Source organism: Narcine bancroftii, chromosome 12 (assembly GCF_036971445.1).
Source record: "Narcine bancroftii isolate sNarBan1 chromosome 12, sNarBan1.hap1, whole genome shotgun sequence".
NCBI lineage: Eukaryota > Metazoa > Chordata > Chondrichthyes > Torpediniformes > Narcinidae > Narcine > Narcine bancroftii.
The window spans coordinates 84,338,663-84,364,052 of NC_091480.1; the positions used below are offsets into that span (position 1 = coordinate 84,338,663).

The 25,390-nt window shown below is 42.0% G+C and overlaps 1 protein-coding gene across 3 annotated transcripts; it reads left to right on the forward strand.

Moving 5' to 3' along the window:
- The first annotated feature begins 1,024 nt into the window (after positions 1-1,024).
- ifi35 (interferon-induced protein 35) lies at positions 1,025-21,665 on the forward strand. 3 transcript variants are annotated; one of them, XM_069907314.1, is made up of 10 exons: positions 1,025-1,077; positions 2,926-2,975; positions 5,305-5,388; positions 6,969-7,127; positions 14,368-14,484; positions 15,041-15,188; positions 17,810-17,916; positions 18,514-18,700; positions 20,310-20,422; positions 21,197-21,665. In XM_069907314.1, exons 2-10 carry the CDS (start codon positions 2,946-2,948, stop codon positions 21,404-21,406), a joined length of 1,155 nt encoding a protein of 384 aa, XP_069763415.1. In that variant the 5' UTR covers positions 1,025-1,077; positions 2,926-2,945; the 3' UTR covers positions 21,407-21,665. The 3 variants fall into 3 exon arrangements, with proteins under 3 accessions (XP_069763415.1, XP_069763413.1, XP_069763414.1); XM_069907312.1 differs by having other exon boundaries at positions 1,038-1,134; XM_069907313.1 differs by having other exon boundaries at positions 1,047-1,146.
- Positions 21,666-25,390: the final 3,725 nt, after the last annotated feature.

Here is a 25,390-nt window from a genome sequence, read left to right on the forward strand (position 1 = left end):
AATCATTTTACAGATGGGTAAACCTGTGCTTTTAAAAAGTAATTTTCCAGCTTTTTAGAGTAAATTGTTAGCCTGTCCAAATTAATATGTTTAAAATATCATCTATGCCAATTTTATCAAAGCATGGTTGAAAACATCAGAAAGAGGTCCTTCAGCCCAATTAGTTCATACTAGCTCTCAGTGAACCCATTTGCCTATATTTCCCCGCGAGCATCCCAGTGATGTACCACTGCAGAAAATTTACAGTAGCCAGCCAATATGTTCTCCACGGACTGGATGGGCTAAAGGGCCCGGTTCTGTGCTGCAGTAGTTTTTGTTTTGAGGGGAGACTGTGACACTCGTGCAGAAGACCAGTCAATTCCTTAAAGATTTTTTTTTAATGGGTTATTTTCTGCTAAATAGGTTTATTTTTAATATATGAAATGACATGAGCATTCCACAAATTAAACAAGATGCCTAAACTCTCAGCCAAGGCCGAACCTAATTTCGTAATAAATCCTGATGAGATGGATTTGGGTGTATTTGAAGGATAGAGTGCCAGGAGAACTGATGGGGAAATTTCACCTGGTCAATTGTTCCATTTGTGTCAAAACTATAGAATGCATGTGAATAAGCCCTAAGCAGGAGGACCTCGGGTGGCTTTCTAACCGATTCTTTCTCTGTGATTGATGACCAACAGGAAACCATGACTAATTTCCCAGTCCTGGCTCCAGCCAAATCTTGGAAAGCAAGATGCTTTGCATTAATTCCCATCCTCATGGATAGGACACATTCCCACCACCATCAGATTCCCGAATGATCAATGAACCAAAGGTGCTTTTACTATTTCCATTGATTTTTTTCCTCTCTCTGTAAGATGAATGCTTGCCCACAAACTTCGTGGCTTATTCATGACCATAAAATTCTTATTCAGTATAATTTTGGGGCAGAGCAAGGTCCTGACCAAAACCAACCATTGTCTGAAGTTGATCCATCGGATTGGTGACCCTGAAGGGGGGTGGGGGGGTTCCACTGATGCGTTGGACTGGGAGGTGGCTGTGCGCTCCCGAGACTCATTGCAATCGTCCAAGGTAGATGGTGAGTTTCACTTTCTGGAGCGCTTGTGAAGTTCAGGTCGATGCGACTGAACCAGAGGTGGGTTTCAGCGTAAGTCTCCGAGTTTTCGATCTGTGTTTCTCAAAACGTCCAATCATTTGGGACCAAATCCCGATTTACAAGGTCTTTTATTTGTTAGGGATGCCTGATCTACATGGGTACGTCGTGCCTGTAAACTGGGGCGGGACGGGACGGGGGGGCTTTAATGTCACAGTCTGGGATCTTGTGCCCTGCACCGACTTGGCAAATTTTCTCTTGCGGGGACCCAATAATCCCCAGAGCCAATAATTCCGTTCGTGTCCCAAATAAAATAAAATCGAAAGTGAAAGTGTTGAGATCCCATAAGAAATCGAAGTTTGTAATTTGGTTTTCAGAGAAAGTTTTGCTTTGTTCTGTCATTGTTTAAAATCTCCTTAAAACAGAAAAAAGATCCGAGCCACAACTTCAGAGAGAGCCGTACCAAGCAGGCAATTCGGCCCGATTCCTCCATGCCGACCTTTGGGTTGATCCTGAGCCATTCAGTTTGGAGACTTCCCAGCGATCCGGCTACAACCAGCTGGTGCATTCCAAATGCAGGGGGCTCCTGATCCGGGATCAAGCCCTAAACGTTGGCTATGTTTCTTTATCTTTGCTACCGTACATAAGAACACTTTTTGACCTGCTGAGTTTCTCCAGCATTGTGTTATTTCAACCGTGGTGTCTGCAGACTTTTGTGTTGTACTTCACCACTTTACCTGGGCATTCCACTGCACACTTTCATATCCATCGCCAGCCATCCCCGGGGATAGGACTGTTCTACCTTCTACCAGTGACGTCATGAGGCATTGAGCGATGGTTCACCTGCCCTAAATCCTGATCAATGTATTATCATCTTGTATTTAAACGAAATTAATTATAACATAATTAAGCTTTAAGCACAGTGCGAGCCCTTCGCCTGTTTTTGCTGTGCTGACCTATATAAACCTTTATAACCACGGGAACATGCGCGCAATAAAGAGCAATGGCGGACAATTTATAGACAGCGTGGGAAAGTTGGTAGCGCTATCGTGTACAATTTATAAAGACCATGGGGAAAATCTGATGGCGGACGTGCCCGTGCAGCAGAGAAATCCCTCTGTGCACGCGGCTGTGCTGACAGCCTTTTCTACGCCTCCTGAATTCAGGGAGGGCAGGTCCGCCATTGCTTTCTCCCCATGGTCTTTATAAATTCCCATGGTCTTTATAAATTGTGTGCAATAGTGCTACAACCTTTCCCTTGCTGCTTATAAATTGTCCATTATTGCTATCATGTTCCTCTCTCTCTCTCTCTCTCTCTCTCTCTCTCTCTGTCTGTCCTAGAATACAATTCTTACTTTCACACTAGGCTAATTGGCACATCGAGTAGGGGTTGAGATCCCCCGGCGTGAAACGCCATCGTTTCACGCCGGCATTCAGACTATTTTGCTTTCACACTTGACCATCTGTCCAGCCAATTGGCTGTTAATTCCTGGGACAAGATGCATGTGTGAAAGGGGCTACAGATTAGCAAGAGGAAGAAAGAGAATCATGGATGAAGAATAACTTGTAAATAGAGGCCTGCTGACTCACCTATAACTGTTTATATCATGAAAAGAACTGTCAAGACTGATCTGGAAAGGAAACAGTGAAGATGGATTTAAATTGATGAAAGTAATACTGTGCTTGCAAAGTCCGTGGTCTGCTTTATTCTTGATACCTGTGGTATCAAAACAATCAAAATTTATTCCCTGGACTACATTCATATCCACAAATGGATCAGCATATTGTTCATTTCCTGGTGAAATTTAACATGAAACTCTTTTTTTATAACAGGTTTATAATCGAGGGTCATCATGGAGTTCTCAATTACTAAAAATGACTGGGTGAGTTTTTGAAACTATAGAACATGGACCAGGCGAAGGCTATGGAGCATGTCAAACTTGCTTGATTTAATAATCTCTTATTCTGTGCTTCTAATCTGCTTTCCAACCTGATTTCTATAGATCTTGATTGCATTAAAAAATCTATCGATCTCAGCCTTGGATTTACTCAACCGCTGAGAAAGAATGGTGGGGAATTCCAAAGGTATATAATTTGCTGTTTCCACACGGTCTAAAGTGTCCAGACACTTAACACTTTACCCCTGAACTACCCCAGCATAAAGGAATGCCATCAACTCTGTCAAAGAGCCTCTACGAAACATCTTGCATTCTTCTAAACTACAGGAGTTTATAACATTATTACTCAATCTCCCTTCTTCCCGGAATCAGTCTATTGCATTCACACAATAGGATCGCCATTGCTTAAATGGACTTTATACTGTAATGAAGGAGAGATTGTTTACAGGAACAAACTGGTAGAGAGTGTAAAAATGCAAAAACTTCACAGGCCATGTTAGCTGCCCACCATTGTAGTCAGGAATGCCTCAGAGCAGGAGCAGACAATTAATTCACCCTCTTAAGTTTGTCCCATCATTTAATCGGATCATGGCCAATCAATGCCTCAACCTAATGTAACTTCCTTTGCTCCATATTCTTGTAATCCTGACATGATCCAAATCTGTCATCGGTCTCGAAAATTTCACTTGATCCAGAATCCACTCATTTTCAAGAGATAAAATTTCCAATAAACTGCATGCAAAACTGTTCCCTGATTTCACTTTTATTTGAAATTTCTGCCTTTTGCTCAGGAATTTTTTTCACTTTTCTCTCCCCAATCAATTGATAGGTGGACTTCAGAAATGAACAGCTGCATTCTTCTTGGAAAAGATCACTTATAGTCTTAAAAAGGGATATAGCACCTTCCTAAAAATCTGACAGCCTTATTCAGAACATATAGGCACTTCACAGCTTCCATTGGGTAACGATCGCTACTGACTAGCCAGTAGACTTGTGTAAGGATTAACATTGTGGTACTATCATGTCTCTGTGTTTTACTGTATGCACTGATGGGATTTTTTTTCTCTGTTCAATTGGACTTGCACAGAGGGGAGGGGTGAGTTTTCTTGATGTGTATTTTGTATGGTTGTTGATTGTTAAAATGATAAATAAAATATTACAAAACTAATTTAAAATTTAAATTTAGGCATACAGCACAGTAACTGGCCCTTCCGACCCACAAACCCGTGCCACCTAATTAACCTACAACCCCTGCACATTTTGAAGGGTGGGAGGAAACAGGAGCACCCAGCGGAAACTCGCACAGACACAGGGAGAAAGTACAAACTCCTTATAGATAGCGCCGGATTCACACTTGGGGCTGTAACAGCGTTGAACTAAACCACTATGCTAGCCGATTTTATAAATAAAAAAACCTATTTTTATAAAATCGCTGGGTCTAGAAAACTGTATTTAAACCACATAACTTTGTAACTTTATCCTCAGACCATTTCATTGTAATGTGACTGCTGCAGTTCAAGAATTGGGCTCATTGTTTTATACCCAAAGGTATTTAGAAATTCTCCAAAACAAAAGAATAAAAATGTTAAGATATCCAGCTGTGCTTAAAATAGTTATCCGGGGGGAGCAAAACAGGCTGTTCTCAGATCCGGAGAAAGCACAAGAATTTGCAGAACACCTGCAGGACAGAAAGATGAAGAGATGTAACAAGAACGAAGAACGACAACAAACTACATATAAAGATGTAAAGATAATGTATAAGTAAGAACTAAAGAAGGGAAATAAAAGGGAAGTAAGGCAGAGGGGAAAAAAACCCAGGAAAATTGTTTGGTTGATGTTCCTTATTAATACTTTGTAGCTTGAAATATGTTTTGCCATCTGCAGTGAAACGACTAGTAAACATATTAATTATATGTAAATGACCTGACCTTTCCTGGCTGGCTCGTGACTCCTCCCCTTTCTCCCCCATAAAGTTTGTCATGCCCCAAGCCCCAATTCGAGTTCGGGTCAGTGCGAGCGAACAACACAGGGATGCCGTCCATCTCTTGCAAATAAAAGCCTTCAGTTTCGATTAATTCAGGCTTTGTGAAATTGATCGTGTGTCACCATCTTATAAATGTTTTTTTTAATTTAGATGAAAACATTTATTTAAATTATATAAAATAATTTTTAAAGAAATTTTTTTCAGATGCAACTTGTCAGTAACCTTGAACTTATAAACGTCTGATGCAGAAATTTGAATGATATTTATAAATATTTCAAACTGTGTTTTGTAATGCTTGGCCCTTTATAATGTGACTTTCCTTTTCTACAGGGCTTTCTCAGGGATTCTCAGGTTCAGTCCACTAATAGTGCCTCCCAGCAGCAAGTACTGCAATCAGAAATAGAAAAGTGCAAGGTCAGAGTGAAGTGCTATTTTTATAATTGTCATTTATGGTTTTTAGACTGCAGGCACATAATGACACAATCCAGGAATTTTGTCGCGACATGGGCAGTCTAAAAAGGAATGTGCAGGAATTTTGAGTCAATTCCTGCCCCGCGATTTATCCTGCGGGACCCCTACAGCTTTTTGGAGGAAGCCTGCAGTGTAAATTGTACTGGAAAAGTTAGTCGTCGGTCATCTACTCTACTGTACGTCCAACCACCGGGACTGCTGCACTCAGATACTCGCGGTCTAAAAAGGTGCCCAGTGAAAACGATAACATGGGCAGTAATTATGTTAATTTTTTCAGCGATTTTCCTGAAATTCCAGTCTAAAAACATTGAGTATGACTACCTTGGGGTTTGAGAAAATCTCTATTTGTTCAGTATTTCCGGCAAAGTTACAAATTGACATTTTTAAATGCATATACAGTGAATGCCCAAAAATCCAGATCCCAGAACTCCGAATCACCTGAAAAACTAGACTTCTTGAAAATTCTCAAACTTTTAAATTTAGCGGGCTTTTGAGTGCATAAACACATAAGTGCCACAGATGCACAGTAGTCACAGAAATGAATGAATTTGGGATTTTTTCTAAACTTAGTTTATAAACATAACATTTTTTTCATATAAAATACAATCAAAATGTACCTTTTCTCTTTATTCTCTTTAAATTTTAATTTTAAAAGTACTGCTCGAGAATCTTGAAAATCTAGACTGACCCAATCCCCAAGCAGTCTGAATTTTAGCACTTTTATGTACTGACATGGTTTATGCAGCCATCACAATAATTTGCACTTTTTCAATACCGTAAAACCCCTGGTAACTAGAATCCAAGCAACTGGCAAAAAAAAATCAAGGAAAATAAATTTTAAAAAGTAGTTAAGAACAAAATAATAGGTAAAAAAATATGCTGTTTAAAATTGTCAAGGTAAATGTTCTCTGAAGCAACACACAAGCCTTTGGTGAAGATGGGAGCGAATATTCAGTCAGTGGAATGTCTTGGTTGTGCTTTGCTCATAGCAACTCTTTGAATAAAGTTGGGTGACAGCAATGGCATCGCCCAGGATAAAGAGCTGGTAGATGCTGTTAGGCATTCGTAAGGGTGTCTCCTTAACCCTGCTTAGTAAAAGTCACCCTGGTCAGAAGCTTCATCTTGTTTAGTGGTGGGAGGGCCATTATCTGTTATGTAATTGTTCGTCTTTTGAGCGGGAGGGGGAGGAACCTGCAGACACAGTGATGGTTAAATGTTTTTGAAGAACATGATTGAAAATAAATTATTGAGGTTAAAATATTTATGCAAATGAAGTTTGTTCAGTGTAGGGATAGTATGGTATTTTTGTCATTTGTCTTTTGAACTGATTATTCTTAATGAAGGTGTATTAGTTGTACGAGGCATTGTAAAATTGAGTCTGAAGCAACCGGAATATACACTTATCTAGTAATCGCTGTAGATGCTGGATATCAGGGGTTTTACTGTATTTGCACATTTCCAATCTACTTCCAGCTGAAAAAAGAGTTCTGCAATAAAGCATTGAATTTTTTAATTCCTTCTAGGCAAAATATAATTCTATATTAAAGGACAAGGATGACTTGGTAAAAGCAAAACTTGAAGTTGGAAAGGTGACAGCAGAATATAATGCCAAGATTCAAATGTATCAACAAAACCTTTGGAATGACATAATGGAAAGTTCCATGCAGGACATAAAGTATCAGGTTGGCATTTCCATAATTTGTATTTATTTTTATATAGAGTGAAAGATGCTGAAATGTTGTGACCTTCATTCTGTGCATGGTGCTTGTCAACCTGGTGATTGGAACAGGTTGGTTTAATGATTAGGACCAGTGGAAAACGTGGCTGAAACAGTAGGAAGACATAGCGCAACACTGTTACAGCACCAGTGATTGGGACCGGGGTTTGAATCCTGCGCTGTCTGTACGGAGTTTGTACGTTCTCCCCGTGTCTGTGTAGGTTTTCCCTGGGGGGAGCTCTCTGGTTTCCTCCCTCCCTCGCGTACAGTGGGTGTAGGTTAATTGGGTGTAAATTGGGTGGCACGGACTCATCGGCCGAAGTGGCCTGTTGCTGTACTGTGTGATAATTTTATAATTTTATTTTATAGATTCTATTGATGTTCTCCTATTTCCTCTTCCCAGATGTATCTTGCGTTATGATCTGCACCACCGCCACTTGTCCCTTTCAATCTCTTCATCTCTTCTGGAATCCATCCTATTAGAGATGTTTAACACTCTCCGTCCTTCCATACTTACTCTGTAATTTAAAACTGTTGACCTTTCATTTCTCTAACCTGCTAAGTATTTTCAGTAGTCTTGATTTGAATAGAACAGAATGTATTTTCTTCTTCCTTACAAAACTAGGCTTTTTTGTCTTCATATGTATGAAATAAGATAACAATAATATGTTAATTCTTCTGCTACCTCTCAGATGAATATGTAGAGCAAAGGTTAATATGGGGGAAAATGGTTTATGATGAAGGATAGATTTAATTTGAGTGTTCCAAACTGTGCAACCTGAGGAATGAATGAGTGCTGAGTGAAACAGGGAAGTCTGGAAATGCTGTGATTTTAGTGAACACACACTGAAATACTGGAGGAACTCATCCGGTCTTTACCACTTTGATAGGAGACAAAAAAAAGTTACAGGCCAGAGCCCTTCTTTAAGAAATAAGCCACTGTAGGAAATCTCAGAATTCAAACAATGGGAGAGGAATCTAGACCAACAAAAGTTGTTAATTGGATGTGATAAGGAACAAAGTATGAATTTATTATGTTTGTGCAAAAGGAGATGGAGAGAGAGAAAGGGAAAGGCTATGGTGGGGAGGGGGGTGGTTAATGAAAGCCAGAGAAGTCGATGTTAACGCCATCTGGTTGGAGGGTGCCCAGTCGGAAGATGAGGTGTTGTTCCTCCAAGTTACGGGTGTTCTCAGTCTGGCAGGGCTTGAGAGCATGGACAAGACATGTCAGCAAGGGAAAGGGATGGAGAATTGTAATGAGTTGCCACTGGGAGATCCAAGCCATTGGGTCCAAATGGTGGCGAGGGAGGAGGTGTGGCGCAAGTGGGGCATCTCCTGTGGTCACAGGGGTAGGTCCCAAGGGGACGATTGGTGGGGAGGGAGGAGTGGACAAGAGGGAGCAGTCCCTGCGGCAGGGAGTCATGGAGGGAGCAGTCCCTGCGGAAGGTGCAGAAGTGAGGAGAGGGGAATATGTGTCTCGTGGTGGGTTCATGTAGTAGACGGCAGAAGAGGATGTGGGGGATGTGGAGGCTGGTGGGGTGGTAGGTGAGGACGAATCCAGTCCTTGTTGCACGTGGGAGTGGAGGGGTCCAGGACAGATGTGTGTGTAATTGAGGATATGTAGGTGAGGGCCGAGTTGATGGTGATAGAGGAAAAGTTGTGCTGTTTGAAGAAGGAGGACATCTCTGATGATCTGGCATGGAAGTTCTCATTCTGGGTGCAGATGCGATGGAGACAGAAGAATTGAGAGAAGGGAATGGAATCCTTACAGGGGACAGGGTGGGAAGAGGTGTTGTTGAGGTCGCTGTAGGACTTGGTGGGTTTGTAGAAGATGTCTGTCAAGAGTTTGTCTCCTGAGAAGGGGACAGAGAGAGAGATCGAGGAAAGGGAGAGTGTTGCTCGAGATGGACCAAGTGAATTTGAGGTCAGGGTAGAAGTTGGCAGTTTAGTGGATGAAGTGAACGAGCTCATCATGGGTACATGAGGCAGCACCAAAATAGTCAAGAGTTGAGGGGCCTTGTCTGTTTAGGCTCGTAGCATGGATTGCTCCATGTAGCCAATAAAAATGCAGGCATAGCTGGTGCCCATGTGGGTACACATGGCCACCCCTTTAACCCGGAGAAAGTGGGATGAGTCAAAGGAAAAATTATTGTGAGTGAAGACGTTCTGCCAGGTGGAGGAAGGTGGTGGTAGAGGGGGACTGTTTGGTTCTATTGTTCAGAAAGAAATGAAGGGCTTTGAGGTCTTCATTATTGGAAGTGCATAGTCTTGGATGTCCATGGTAAACATGAGGCGATCGAGTTCAGGGATCTAGAAATTGTTGATGGAGGGCATGTGGAGTGTCCCGGATGTAGGTGAGGAGGGACTGGATCGGGGAGACAAAACAGAGTCAGGTTGAGCAGAGACCAATTCGGTGGGACAGGAGCACATAGACGCGATGGGTCTGCTGGAACAATTGGGTTTGTGGATCTCGGGTAGGTGGTGGTGCGGGGTTAGGAAACAAAGTGGTTGGAGGTTGTGCCAGGGAGGTGACCAGAAATGATGAGTTCAGAGTTGGTGCGTGATAGAGTGGTTTGATGAGTTTTGGTGGGGCCCTGTTGGAGGGGTAAGTAAGAGGAGATGTTTGAGAGTTGTCACCTAGCTTCGGCCATATGGCGGTCAGTGCTCCAGTCCACAGCAGTGCCACCCTTGTCTGAGGATTTGATAGGGAGGTTGGGATTAATGCGGAGAGAGAGGAGGGCCAGGCATTCCAAGAGGGTGAGATTGGAACAAGTGAGGGGAGTAGTGAAGTCAATATGGTTGATGTCATGGTGGCAGTTGAAAATGCAAAAGTACAGAGCAGGCAGAAGGCGGGTCAAGGAGGAAGGAAGGTTGAAAGTAGGAGAAGGAATCTGTAGTGGGGGTGGAGAATTGTGGAGCTTGGAGACTGAGCCAACGAAAGAAGAGTTCATCATCATGGTGTGGGTGGAACTTGTTAAGGAGTGGGCAAAGGGGGAAGAAGTTAAGGCCTCTACTGAGGATTGTGCATTAGGTCTCCAAGAGTGGAAGGTCAGAGGGGATGATGAGGACCAGCCAGGGGTTAGGGGTGGTTCAATGGAGTGGGAGGGGAGGAAGATGGGGTTGATCAGGAGGTGGAGCGCAGGAAGGGTCCAAGGGAGGGTTGGGACGGATGGGGTGGAGAGAGGCCCATGCGGCCCGCAGAGCCAGGAGCTTGGTCCTGTAGGTCACAGAGGCCAAGGTAGAAACCGGCGTCTGAAGCTCAGTTCTGTAGATCGCTGAGTTCAGGGAAAAAGTTCACGTTGGCCAAGACTGAGACCCGCATGTGAAGCCTGGTCCTGTGGCCCAGCGGGTTTGGGGTTAAAATTCATGTCAGATATTGATCCTGTAGGTCAACGAAGCCGAGGTGGAGACCCGCATCAGGAGCTCAGTCCTGCACAAAGCTCAGACCTCTGATTTTTAAGGCAGACTTGATAGAAGAAAGTTTCTGTGCTCTAGCTCCCCATCTCCTTCCCTTTTAGTCATTGATCTACTGTCTTACCACCAGGGTACATTTTCCTTTGCCCTCTGCCTCTTCCCCCGTCACCTCCCAGCTTTTTACAGTTCGAAATGAGAAAAAAAATACTGGGATTATAGGTCATTTAGGTGTAATTGGACAGCACGGACTCGTGGTCTGAAAGGGCCTGTTACCGTGCTGTATGTCAAAATTAAAAGTTAAATAAATTTAAAAGTCCAAAAATCCGGATGCCAGAAATGTGGATCACCCGAGAATCAGACTTCTCGAAACTCTCACCTGAAATCCAGATTACCTGAAAATCCAGATTTCGTGGAAACTCTCAGCTTTGGCGTGCATGCATTGTGTGTGTTCGCGCCCGCACTGTATAAGGGCCACAGAGGCACTGCCCGAGAATTCGGAAAATCCGAAAACCAGACCAACCCATTCCCCATGCGGTCCAGATTTTAGGTCTTTTACTGCCCTTCTTTCCTCATTTCTTTCCTCTCCCACCTATCTTCACCATTCATGTGCCAGCTCATTCTCCTCACCCTTGCCCTCTGTGGTGGTATGAGGTATACCTCTGTAATAACTGTATGTACTGGCCTGGACCACCTTTCCCTCTGACTCCTCCCAGGAGATTCCCTAATAAAGATCCCAACCCAAGGCCTTGACCCCAGATCACTTCCTGCTTGGATCCAGGCCAGATGCTCTCAGAGCCCCAGCTAATGTCTAAGCTAACAAAAGCCTTTTGACTCCAATCTACTGCCTCATGGTGTCACTTGATTGCCCATCACCCCCCTCCCCCACTTTTTATTTGGCCATCTGCCCTCTTTCTAGCCAGTCCTGATAAAGTGTTTCAGATTTCATATTCATTGTCAGCGTACACACATGACATCACATACAACCCTGAGATTCTTTTCCTGAGGGTCAGGCAGAATTACCACTTTTTGGTAGTTCAAAAAAAGTGTTGTGGCAGATTATGTTGTGTTTGTATCGTGTATATAGATATGTTTTTGGGAGATAAATTGGGGAAGGTTTTTTAGTGTAGGTCACATACAAACACTTCAAAACAGATCTCATTTAAAATACTGGAGCTCTGCTCAAGCCAGATGGGGCGGCTCCTGGGGGCCTTTGCAAAAGCTTTGGGGAGTGCCCAAGAGACTTCACTAATGGATTGTTGTTTTTTAGAAAGCAACAGATGAAAGAGATCGGAGGAATAGTTCGGAGCTGCAGGTTGTCTGGGAGTGCAGCTTGCTGTTCTATGAGGGTCATGTGGTTTTTGCAAGCAGAGAGAGTTGAACAGCTTTTTCTCTCTGTGTGTGTGTGTGTGTGTGTGTGTGTGTGTGTGTGTGTGTGTGTGTGTGTGTGTGTGTGAGAAGAAAGAGAGAGAGAGAGAGAGATCAGTTTTACAGTGGTACTGTCAGCAGCTGGGACTGGAACAGGACAAGCTGGAAAGCTTGTGGAAAACCCCATTTGGAAGATGGGTTGTGAGTGCTTAGTTCAGCCTGGTCAAAGCCCTTGTGGTTCATGCAAGAGGAGAGGACTGGCTGCCTAATATTTCACTTGAAATAAGAGAAACAAAAAGGAACTCTGTGGTGACCTGAAAGATAGAGGTTATCGTCTGGAGAACCCTGATGGGGCAAGTTTTTTCGCCAAGATACTGACATGGCTGATTAAAAAGGATCAGTTTTTGTCCAGGAACAACAAATCTCTCTCTGAAAACCGACAAGTACCTTCCTGAGCGGTTAAGAATAACCAGTGAACTTGGAGGAATAAGAAATGAGATTGGTCTGTGAATCAAAGAACTTTTCTGAACTTACATACACGTGCGCTTAGAATTAGAAGGGGGCTAAGTTTGGTTAGTTAAGTTAAAGTTTGATCCTGTTTTCATGTTTAAAGATAATTAAAAGCAACTTTTGTTTAAGTAACTATTTGTCTTGGTGAATATCTGTTGCGGCTGGGTTTTGGGGTCCTCTGGGCTTTTAACAATGTAAACAAATAAACAGATAGTGAATGTAAAAAAAAACTGCAACACAGAGAATAAAAAAAATCAATACCGTGCAAAAATAAGAGTCCCTAAATGAGACCCTGATTGAGTTTGTGGTCGAGGGGTAAGATGGAGGAGGGGGAGCAGCTATTTCTGAACCTGGTGGTGCAAGTCTTGTGGCACCTAGACCTCTTTTCTGATGGGAGCAGCGAGGACAGAGCCTGTGATGTGCATTGTGTGGTGTGGATCCTTGATGATTGCTGTTGCTCTCCCATAGCAGTGTTCCCCGTAGATGTTCTCGAAGGTGGGAAGGGTTTTGCCTGCGATGTGGTGGGCTGTGTCCATTACCTTTTGCAGAGCTTTCCACTCAAGGGTGTTGTGGACTTCATTTCAGATTGTGATGCAGCGGGTCAGCACAATTTCCACCACACCCCTGTAGAAATTTACCAGAGTTTCTGATGTCATACCAAATCTCCGCAAACTCCTGAGGAAATAGAGTCAGCCTGAAACATTTTGTGAATGTTAAGTTCCTCCTCTAGATTTGATGTGGCATACTCCCATGGCATGTAACCTTCGTGTACAGTATTTGAATGAATGCATGCTAAATATATCTCTGCTAAGAAGCCAATATCCACTTTAACTCCACCCTCTTCAGCATCCTGACCCGAAATATTGCCTGACCATTTCTCCCCGAGAATGCTGCCTGACCCGCTGGGTGCATTCAACTTTTGCTTTTATGCCTTTCATTTGCTGTTATGTCAGAAGGGAATAGTTCGGCGTGTTCAAAGAATAACTGGTCTGGACACGGGCTGAATGTAGAAGTAATCTTTATTGAAACACGTCGCAACAGGGATAACAGGCAAACATTTTCAATCACACAACACCGTGCAGCCAGTCACATTGGACTGATACCATTAACTGTTTACACTCTTACAAGCAACCCTGTCACATCGGACGTAACACTACTGATACTAGCCACTGTTTATACAGACTTATCACAACCAAAGACTACATTACCTGTCATTCCTTGTTTAACATGGGCACAGCACAGGTGCTAGCTACAACAGTATACAATAGCCCTGATCCCTATTTAGTGCAGAACTTACAACTCCTCCAGCATTGCCTTAGCAAGGTTTATCTCTGGGCTGAAGAGCAAAGGAGAAAGTGATACAGCAGCGGTGGATTTTATAATGCAGTAAAGCTTGCAGGTCCAGCCCAATTAATCATTAAAAGGGGTCAGTGGTCAGGTGGGCATGAATGGATGGGCAGAGTCCAAGCTTGATTGGCAGGCGATGTGGGTTCCGACTAAGTTCCAGATGGAGAGGTCACGAGATCTTCCACAACCCACATTCCCACCAGGTTCAAGATGGAGAGGCCACATGACTCTCACCATCCACAATACAGTTGCTGATCTTATTTAATGGTGAATTAAATTTTTTTACTTTCTTACATTCTCATGTACTTAATAGGAAATCGAAGTATCACTAAAACTGACTTGGACTCAAAGGCTTGATCAACCCATCACTCCTCATGCTCAATAACATGCTCAACTGAGATTTTGGGATTACTTTCTACTTGTTACTTTTGGCAGAATGAAAATGCTGAGTCGCTGTCAGATACAGCTGTTGCATCATCTAAGGGAGAAGCTTGTATCCTGAGCTCACTACTCTCCCTTCTGCCTCAAGCACCCTCAAAGGATTTTTTACTTTTATTGCTCTTCTACAGGAGAAATTGAAGGACATAGATAAAGAAATTGAGATTGCTATCAAGGACCAGGATACCATAAAGGAGAATTTAGCAAACATTGATGAGCGGAAAGCAAAGATGGAATGGCAGCTTAAGGTAAGACGGACATAGCATTCTGTTAGATGTCCACCAGAGAAAGCGAACAATTGCATCAGGTGCTCGCATAAAATTTAAATATAAAATTAGTAATAGAGCCCTGGTCCATGAGCCCGTGCCACTCAAATACCCCAATTAACCGATAAACTGCATATGCTTTTGTAGGGAAAGTGGAGCATCCATGCAAGACATGGGGAAAACATACAAGCTCCTCAGAGACAGCATCGGATAAAATACTTACCTCTTAGCAGTGACTTGCATTGAGTGAACCCATGAATGACCACTTGAGTTCACTGTGGGTAGCGGCAAGAGGGAACAGTAGAGGCAACAATAGAAAGGGCAGAGCAAAGGGCATGTGGAAATTGTTCAGGCAGAAGGCTTCCATCTTGTAGCGAAGGAGTTCTTCAAGAGGAGCAGCTTGGAGAATCCCAGTCATTAATATTGGATTGTATGTCTTAGTCATCTTCTAATCTTGTTTAATAAGAATATACTTTTACTCCGAGTACCATGCTCTTGTTTTCCATGTCAATGACATTCACATGCCGGCTTTCTACAGATTTCATCGTGCATGCCTGAGAAAAGATGGGTTTTCACTGGCCAAGAAATAAAAGACAATGAGCAGGAAGTAAAATTTGACGTCAAGCCAAAAATTCAGTATCCCATCAAAGGCGGATGCGCATTAATCACGTTTGATGATGTCAAAGGTAACACACTTTTTTTCCCTCAGCAGGAAGATTGGGCATAAGGGACCAATTATGCATAATTAATGACCAGCAGTGTCATTTTAATTTGGATTCTGGTGAGCAAGATTAAACGGTTATTCACTGGAGTGTTCTCCAAACTGACTCCAGTTGAGCATGTTATTGAGCATGAGGAGTGATGGGTTGATCAAGCCTTTGAGTCCAAGTCAGTTTGAGTGATACTTCGATTTCCTATTAAGTACATGAGAATGTAAGAAAGTAAAAAAATTTAATTCACCATTAAATAAGATTGGGACTGTTCACGTGCTCCATTTTCCCACTTATCTCTATATCCAAATATCAGATTTATTGTCAGAATACATCACATACTACCGTGAGATTCCTTTTTCCTGCAGGCGTGGTAAAATTACACTAATTGGTAGTGCAAAAAAAGCTGTACACAGTGTATTCATGTAAACAAATAAAGAGCTGTAAACAGATAACAAATGTAAACAAACTGACCTGAATTACAGAGACAATAAAAAAGAAAATCAATTAAGTGTCTTTAAATGAGTCTCTGATTGAGTTTGTCATTGAGGAGTTTGATAGTGGAAGGGTAGCAGCTGTCCCTGAACCTGGTAGCGTGAGTCTTGTGGCACCTCGACCTCTTGTAGGCAGTAGTGAGAACAGAGCAGGTGCTGGGTCTTTGATGATTATTGCTACGTTCCGACAACAAAGTTCCCTGTAGATGTGATCAGTAGTGGGGAGAGTTTTGCCTGTGAGGCGCTGGGCTGTGTACACTACATTTTGGAGGCCTTTACACTCAAGGGAGTTTGGTGTCCCTGTACCAGACGGTGAAACAGCTGGTCAGCACACTTTCCACACCTCTGTAAAAATTTGCCAGGCTTTCTGGTGTCATACCAAACCCCCATAAGCTCCTGAGGAAGTAAAGGCGCTGACCTGCTTTCTTCACGATGCCATTGGTGTGTTGGGCCCAGGAAAGATCCTCTGAGATAGTGAACTTAAACTTGCTCACCCTCTCCACCAATGATCATTAGATTGTCCACCTCTGGCTTTCCTTTCCTGAAGACAACAATCAGCTCCTTAGTTTTGGTGGCATTGAGTGCAAGATTGTTGTTGGTGCACCATTCAGCCAAGTCATCAATCTCTAACAGTATGCTGACTCATTTGTAGATGGTGTTGAAAACTATTATGCGTGCGCAACTAAAATCCAAGCATCCTCAGCCCGAGCTTGTTGAGATTTCCAAAGATTTGTCATCTTCAGAGTTTAAAAACATCACCTCCTTTCAGTCCTAAATAACCGATTTCTTTACCCTGAGACCATGGTCCCTGGTTCTTGATCTTCCTTCCTGAGGATACGGATTCTCAGCATCTGTTAAGCCTTGGCAAAACCTTGAATGTACCAATGAAATAACTTCCAATTCTGTCAAATTTCAAAGAGTATAAATGCCCTGTGTGAACCTTTACCATATCACCAAAGTCCTAACTTCAACTTTGAACTGGTTTCCAAAAAAACGAACTCCTGGCTAACAGAGTTTTACTGCATTCAGGATGTAGCACGTCAAACCAAGGCTTTTATTAGCAAAAGACTGGAGCGTATTACATCGAGGTCGACCAGTCCAGACTGACCTGGGTCTGGTTAGGACCTGCCAGTGGGTGTGGCTATGGTTCTCAGCCAATCACTACGACTCTATGTAAATATATACAAATGTATACATTGGTGATAGTATTCTGTATGATCACAGAGGATTAGAAATTCATTTGTACTAATCAGGGCCTGCTTATTGAATGCTGCTTCTGAAGTTTGTTTCAATTGAAGTGGAGTTGCTTTCTCAGAGACATTATAGGCCAAGGAGAGACCCGATAGAAGTTTATAAAATGATGAAAGGCATTCAAAAGAGAGAGAGAATCTTTTTCCCACATACTAGAGGGCATGAATTTGAGGCGAGGGCAGAGGAGTTTAAAGTGATGTGCTGGGCAAGTTTTTTTTTTACACAGAGAATGGTGGGTGCCTGGAACAGGCTGCCATGGGCAGTGGTGAAAGCAGATGCAATAGTAGTTTAAGAATCTTCTATATAAACACAACTATAAAGGGGATGGAAGGATTTATATCAAGTACGAGCAGCAGAGTTTTAGTTGAACCTGGGTAGCATGTTCAGCACAGTCAAGTGGGCTGAAGGGCCTGTTCTATGTTCAATGTTACTGTAATGTGAAGTTGTCTGTAGTACACAGACATTCACTATATGTTTAGCACAAGTGACCTGATGCGTTGTCAATAGCTCAAAAGACTAGAAGTTACCTGATTGGTGTTTATTACCATAAACAGAAAGCACATCTCATATTGTTGACCCGAGACCAGAGCTTGTTCTGGGTGGGGATGTGGGGGGGGAAGGGAGGGGTTATGGCATTGCTGCCTTTATTAGGGGAATCAAGGGGAAGAGCCACAAGTACAATCAGGAAGGGGCAGGCCAGCCAAACACATACAAACATATTAACAGTGGTTCCACCACATGACCGAGAAGAAGTTTCCACCCATTCTGTTTTGTCCGGAACTACCTGTAATGACAATGGAACCGTTAAAATGGCTTGCCTTTCCATTTTCTGTTTTTGAATCATTATTACAGTTGCTGGGAAGATATTGGAGATGGAGAATCACAAGATTGAAATTGGAGAGTGTTCAATAAATATAAAAGCTCGCCCCATGCAGCTGCCAACAGTAGAAGAAATTGAAGTAAGTGTGGTTGCTGCCGGCTGATCGTCCACCCAGTGGAGGGACAGCCGATTCCCACCAAAGCATGAGAGAGACTGCAGGGGCTTGCGTTAGAAGGAAAAGCTGGATAGACGGGAACTTTCTCCCTGGGTCGTAGGAGGCTAAGGGGGACCTTAAAGGGTTCTGTAAAATCATGAAGGGCGCAGATAAGGTCAGAAGTCTTTTTTGCAAAGTAGTTACAGCAGGGGTGTAACTTTTTCTTGGTTGTGGGCCAAACACAGGAAAAAATGTAAGGAGTCATGGCCCAAACAACATTAAGCCCGGCAGTTTTCAACTGCACAGAGCCACGGCAGTCAAACTGGGTAGATGGACCCCTTAGAGGGGGCCAAAATGGGCAACAGGCCACAGTTGGCCTGGGGGCCATATTTTGGTCACCCCTGACCGAGTTGATATCACTCGGCCACAAGCTACACTGTGGTATCTCCAGGGTCCAGCCACTGTGGAATGGACGTTAAATTGAGAGCTCTCCTGAGCTTAGCTTGGATGGTTATGATTCAGGTCTGCACGAAACCTACCATCTGTCTCCGTGACACTGAAATGGATGAACTCTTCCTGCAGATTCAAACCCAGGTCTCCAAACATTGTGTGCTGATTTCAGAAATCCCGAAGTTTCTTCCAACCATGCAGCTTCTGGACAAGTTAGAACTCCACTTCAGCAAACCCAGGAACAACGGAGGGGAAGTGGACAAAATTGAGATGTTGGAAGATTCTGGAAATGTGGTGATTACCTTTGTTGAGGAAGGAAGTAAGATATCAAATGTCGTCTGAAAATTAATGCAGATATCCCTCCTGTTATTAATCATTTCCTTCTAACTGTCCACAAATTTGGTGCTTGAGCGCTGCTGAATTTCATTAACCTTCAATGTGTGCAGCATTTCACTTATTCAAAGTTCCTTCAACTTTGTTTAGATTCACGTTTGCCCACTAGCTCTGTAAGAGACTGTGATTTAATACATTAGTCCAATGAGGATCTGCTAAGAGTTTATTTAAGTTCAGTTTAGTTTACACAATGTATTCCTCTATACCTCTTTTCTAAACCCATTTGGACGGTCTTACTATGTTAAACCTCTAATACAAATGTTACGAGCCCAAAGCACCCCAAAACCCAGCAGCAATAGACATTCACCAAGACAAGTAGTTTTTAAAAACAAAAGTTGTTTTTAATCAACTTTAAACATGAAAATAGAATCAAACTTTAACTTATCTCTATACTTAACTAAACCAAATTAACCCCTTTCTAATTCTAAGTGCATGTGAATGATGTGTGTGTAAATTTAAGAAAAGTTATTTGGTTCACAGATCTGTTTTAAAATGTGTGTATGTATATAACCTACTCTAATTTTACCAAATTCCTCCCAATATTTATCTATTACGCAAATGCAAGTTAATGTCGAGTATTAGAGTTTCATTGATTCGCAACCTTTTTTTTCCTTCTACTCACCTATCATCTTAGGTAATCCCTTCCTAACCACATCACCCATAGCATAGGATGCCATTAGTGCTGTGTGGTTCGGAAGGGATTACTTAACCATATAACCATTTACGGAGCGGAAAGTGGTATGTGAGTGGAAAGAAAAAGGTTGCGAACCACTGGTAGCCAGTTAAGACAAAGCACATTTAAATAAACAGGCCACATGTTCTCTGAAGATCAAACAAATGCTGGAAATCTGAGGTACATCAGAAATCTTTGTGGCCAGTTCTGATTCTGACCTTCACTGTATCTACTAAAATGAGAAGCTTGTCATTGAAAGAATTAATTCTTCCTGTCGATTCAGAAGAATTAATTCTTCCTGTCGACTCAGACTCAAATTTGCACACAAAAGAATGCTGGTCAGACAACGTTCGTTGGCCGCGGGTAACTGAAAACTGCGGAAAGTGAAACCGCAGATAAGCGGGGACCACTGTACTCACTATGCGAAAAAGGTGCCCTTTTTGTGCCCCTACCCTGGGCAATAGACTATGGCTATTTACTTTATCTGCACCTGTCATAATTGTATCAATCTCTGTAAGGTCCCTTCTCAGCGTGCATCCTTTTTCATTTATAATTACATCTACCATAGCCGGGTAATCAGAACTGGACACAATCTTTCAGACAGCTGGAAACATTGGGTCAAACACTGGGTACCCCAGATGCAGGAAGAGAAAGGTGGGTGGTTATTTCCCTCCGAGCATCCTCTTTCACTGCCACCTGCAGTTTGACCTCAGGCCACCATCCACTCACTGGTTGTCTGAATGAGGAGCAAAGTGGAAAGGAATACCTGAAGGATTTTGGAGATGTTAAAAAAGGAATTACTATTACTTGAGGCAATGCATTACCTGGACACTCAACTGTTTAATCATTTCATTCTTTCTAGTTTCTGAGAAATTGACAAACAAAGGGTTTCATCAGGTTTCATTTCGAGGAATTGACAAAACTGCAACTTTGAAAGTATCACCATTTATTAATGGTGAAATTGAGCGCATAAAGGTATGGAATCTTACTCTGTCATTTGCCTTTTGCTCATTTTATAAAAAAGTCTTTAAACTTCGAACAGACAGCAATTAGAAATATAATATATTTCTGATAGGTATTTAAAAGTGGAGTTTTATGGCCGTCTGCAAACAATAGGGGTTTCATGCAACTCCCCAACTCTGCAATTGTTACAGCTGATTAGATTTGATAAAGTTGGATCTCTGCCAAAGGTTCTAGGTTCAATCCCCATTTCAAGAGGTTGAGTTCAGAAATCTATGCTAATTTGAGGGAGGGGTTGCTTTGTTAGTGATCCTACTTCCTATTGTTCAATATCTTGTCTGCCACTCTCATTTTCCATTTAATGAGCCATCCTGAGTCATGTGTGTGTGTGTGCGTGCATGCATGCATATGGTCACATGCATCCATTTCTATGCATGTGTGTATGGGGCACTGAATGTGAACATGCATGTGTGTGTTTGTGCGCTTGGTGGTCTTTTCCTCCTTCCTTTTTTTGACCTGTTCATCAATTGAGTATTAGCACAGAGCTGTGAAAGGGATCCAGCAAATTAGTTAGAAAGAGACCAACACATTTGGTACAAATAGGTTATTTGGATGTGGACCCAAATTAGCAACATGGCAGTAAAGACATGCAATTCGAGTTACTTTCACTCCTGCGGATACATTCCGCAACAAATGCTTCCTGTCTTACTGAATACTTCTGCCTTGTCTTCAATTCCTGTTGTACTTTGGATTATTTTCACATTGCTTTGTTTTATGTTTTACTTTCAGGTAGGCGAGATTATTTCTAAAAAAAGTGTGCTGCTTACTGGAATCCCAGACATACTGGATGAAGAGAACTTTAAAGACTATTTGCAGATTCATTTCCAGAAAGCCAGCAATGGAGGTGGGGAGGTGGATGCGATTATCTACATCCCTGAGGGGAAAAGTGCAATAACTTGCTTTGAGGAAGACAATGAGGAGATATCTGAAGATCCATGATTTTAATATTGGAGCATTGAATGTTAGCTAAGGATGACCAACTTCTCTTCCTGTGATTTTTAGGCACCCTGAATGCGTATCTGTTTCCCAACTGGAGTTCTCAGCAAAAGTGTGTGCAGCGAACCAGCAATAGAATAGATATACCCAACTCCTCCCTATACTCACCAAGCATGTTAGGTGTGTGCACATACATGTTTAACTGCACCTGTTTAACATGCTCGTTCAAAATATTTTGAAATTAAATTCCTGTGCATGGCCACTGGTGGTTTGATGTTGATTGGGGGAAGGCAATAGAATAAATATAGAGTTCTCTCCTTCATCTGATGGATATAAAACTTGACAGGTCTTTCCTGTTCCTTGAAGTTGAGAGGGAAACCATTTTCTCTAGAACCAATGATCCTGGCACTGTTATGAGCCACCATGCCTTTTGCCTTTGGTGCATTAGAGCTAGGGTTAATGGTCAGATACATGATAGTGTGGAGGAACAAAGGGACCTTGGGTCCAAATCCATACATCTGCGAAGGATGCCACCCAGGTTGATAGGATAGTTAAGAAGGCCTATTGAATGCTTGGCTTCATTAGTCGGGGGGATTGAGTTCAAGAGTCAAAAGATCAAGTAGCAACTCTACAAATTACTGGCGAGACCACACTTGGGGGAGTATTCTGGTCACCTCATTATAGGAAGGATGTGGAAGCTATGGAGAGGGTGCAGAGGAGATTTACCAGGATGTTGTTTGGATTGAAAAATAGGTCTTAATGAGGAAAGGTTAGTAGAAGTGGGACATCTCTCTTTGGAGGGAAGAATGATGAGAGGAGACTTGATCATGGTCTACTAGATTCTGATAAGGTGAAAAGCCTGCACCTTTTTCCCAGGGCAGGAATAGCAATGTGTACAACGTGAAGGGAGGTGTCAAATATAATTGAGGTAAACAATTGTAATTAATCATCGCATAACGTGCATTGATCAATCTAGTTATACTATCATAACAGATATCTAACCAATCATCTTCAGAAAAAGTAAAACCAATATCCGCTTCCCATTTAATTTTAAATCTATCCCAACCCTTTTTATCCATACCATCCTGCAATATTTGATACAAAAATGAAATACATCCCTTCTCTGGTACCTTCATAAGAGAAGTCTCAAATTTAGTAATTTTAGGTAAAATCATCTCTCTACCAAACATACATTTTACCAAAGATCGAATTTGATAATAGAAATAAAGAATTCTTATCAATACCAAAATCTTCCCTCATCTGATTAAAAGATAAAAACTTACCCTCTTTAAAACAATCTCCCAAATTTTTCACACCTTTAAATCTCCAATGCAATAAACTTTGATTATGTATTGAAAAAGAAATAAGTTGATTATTATACAACGGAGTCAAAGCCAATAATTTACCCCTAGAACCTATTATTTTATTTTTCTTTATCCATAACTTCATTAAATGTTTGAGTATAGGCACATTATATTGATGTATTTAATGTTTTAATGAATCAGATTTGTGTTTTGGATGTGGTGATATGGTTGGAACTTTTTTTCATGCTGTTTGGTCATGTATACATATACAATCTTTTTGGAAGAAAATTCAATTGTTTTTAGAATATCTGTATAAGATTAAAATAGTTTTAGATCAACAGTATTTTTATTGGGTAGTTTGCAACCTCTGAAAGGCTTGGGATTAGATAAGTTTCAGCTTGCTTTTGTATATTTAGCTTTATCCGTAGCGAAAAAATGTATTGCTAGTACGTGGAAAGATACAAATGTTCGGCTCCGAATCATGGGTCCTCTACCGGCACCACCTACGGCTCCTAGAACGCTTCCACCAGCGTTGTCTCCGCTCCATCCTCAACATCCATTGGAGCGCTCACACCCCTAACGTCGAGGTACTCGAGATGGCAGAGGTCGACAGCATCGAGTCCACGCTGCTGAAGATCCAGCTGCGCTGGATGGGTCACGTCTCCAGAATGGAGGACCATCGCCTTCCCAAGATCGTATTATATGGCGAGCTCTCCACTGGCCACCGTGACAGAGGTGCACCAAAGAAAAGGTACAAGGACTGCCTAAAGAAATCTCTTGGTGCCTGCCACATTGACCACCGCCAGTGGGCTGATAACGCCTCAAACCGTGCATCTTGGCGCCTCACAGTTTGGCGGGCAGCAGCCTCCTTTGAAGAAGACCGCAGAGCCCACCTCACTGACAAAAGGCAAAGGAGGAAAAACCCAACACCCAACCCCAACCAACCAATTTTCCCTTGCAACCGCTGCAATCGTGTCTGCCTGTCCCGCATCGGACTGGTCAGCCACAAACGAGCCTGCAGCTGACGTGGACTTTTTACCCCCTCCATAAATCTTCGTCCGCGAAGCCAAGCCAAAGAAAACAAATGATTGATATTAATAGATGACATAATGAGATGAAATTTGTTTAATAATGGAAAAAATTACGTATGTTTCACATGATAATAATAATTTTTTAATTAATAAGTGGCTGTTATACTCAGAATATTTACATTTCAATTTATATTGATTAGATTTTAATATTTATATTTAACTTTTTTTAATATTCTTTTCTTTTTTTATGGCTCTCCTTAGGAGAGTTGGCTGAAGGGGAGGGGGGGGTCTTTTTTTTCTTTTTTTTATATATATATATATAAAAAAAGTTCATGTTTAATTGCTGTATATGTCATATTATTTGTTTTTTGAATGAATAAATAAAGTTTTTAAAAAAATAGTGAAGGGAGGAAAGTTTAGGGGAAACATCAAGGGTAGGTTTTTTTTTACACATAGAGTTGTGGGTGCCTGGAATGCCTTGTCATGGATAGTGGTGGAGGCTGAAACAAGGGCATTTAAGAGACTCTTAAGGCAGGCACATGGAAGAAAGAAAAATGGAGCATTATAAGGTAGGAAGGGATAAGTATTTTTTTGGTAGGAATATACAGGACAGTACAACATCGAGGGCTGATGGGCCTGTACTGTTCTGTAATGTTAAAGGTACTATTAGATGATGTATCTCTAGCTGCACTGTTTTGTAATGCTAGGCATCTCTTCATCCTAATGAACAAAATGAGACAGCAGAGGATCTGAATCAGAATATATTGCCAATTGTGAAGCCCAAATAAGAACCCCTCAATAATTGCTTTGAAACCTTCCTTGTTAGCTATTGTTATAAAGGTAGACCATAGGACTAGTGGTTATGCTTTAATTACAGGAATGGACTTTTGGGTGCACCTAATTCTGGCGAATGCAGTATAATTCTTAATTGTAATCTCCCTCAGGTCTGTAATTAAGATCATTAGTCATATGAGCAGAAATGGGCTATTCAGCCCATCAATTCTGCCCATTTTCCCACTTGGCCACACTGCCCAGCCTTTCCTCATAACCTTTGATGGCCTGGCTAATCAAGAACTTATCAATCTCTGTGTTAAATACACTCAATGACCTGGCCTCCACAATAGCGTGTGGCAACAAGAACCACAGATTCACCTTCTCTGGCTGAAAAACACCTCTGCATCTTTGTTCTAAGTGGATGTCCTTCAATACTGAAGTTGTGACCTCTTGTCCTAGACTCTCCCACCATGGGAAATCATCTTTCTACATCCACGCCTTTCAATATTCGAAATGCTTCAACGCCATCCCCCTCAATCTCTGAAATTCCAACAGGTACAGGCCAAGAACTGTCAAATGTTCTTCATACGAGAACCCTTTCGTTCGTGGACCTTTGGCAATTTATGCAATTTGCACTACCTCATCAGAGACCGAGTTGGGAAGGTGGACTGGTTCAAAGAGGGATGCAGGACATCGTTAAACTTGGATCTGTTCTCCAAGTATCCTTGTTTACCCTGAATGTATAAGAGGGTCAAGAAAATTGCAATTAAAAATAGTGGGTTACATTAAAAAAAAAGACATGGGTGTAAGGTGGGGAAAGATTAAATGGTTGTAGTGGAGGTTTACATAAGAACTAAAAATAGGAGCAGAAGTGACTC

Bases quoted from the DNA above. Each gene is read 5' to 3' on its own strand.
- ifi35 (XM_069907314.1), top strand. From the start codon at position 2,946: ATGGAGTTCTCAATTACTAAAAATGACTGG. The intron at 15,189-17,809 runs GTAACACACTTT...TCATTATTACAG, and splicing joins CACGTTTGATGATGTCAAAG to TTGCTGGGAAGATATTGGAG. The intron at 18,701-20,309 runs GTAAGATATCAA...CATTCTTTCTAG, and splicing joins TACCTTTGTTGAGGAAGGAA to TTTCTGAGAAATTGACAAAC.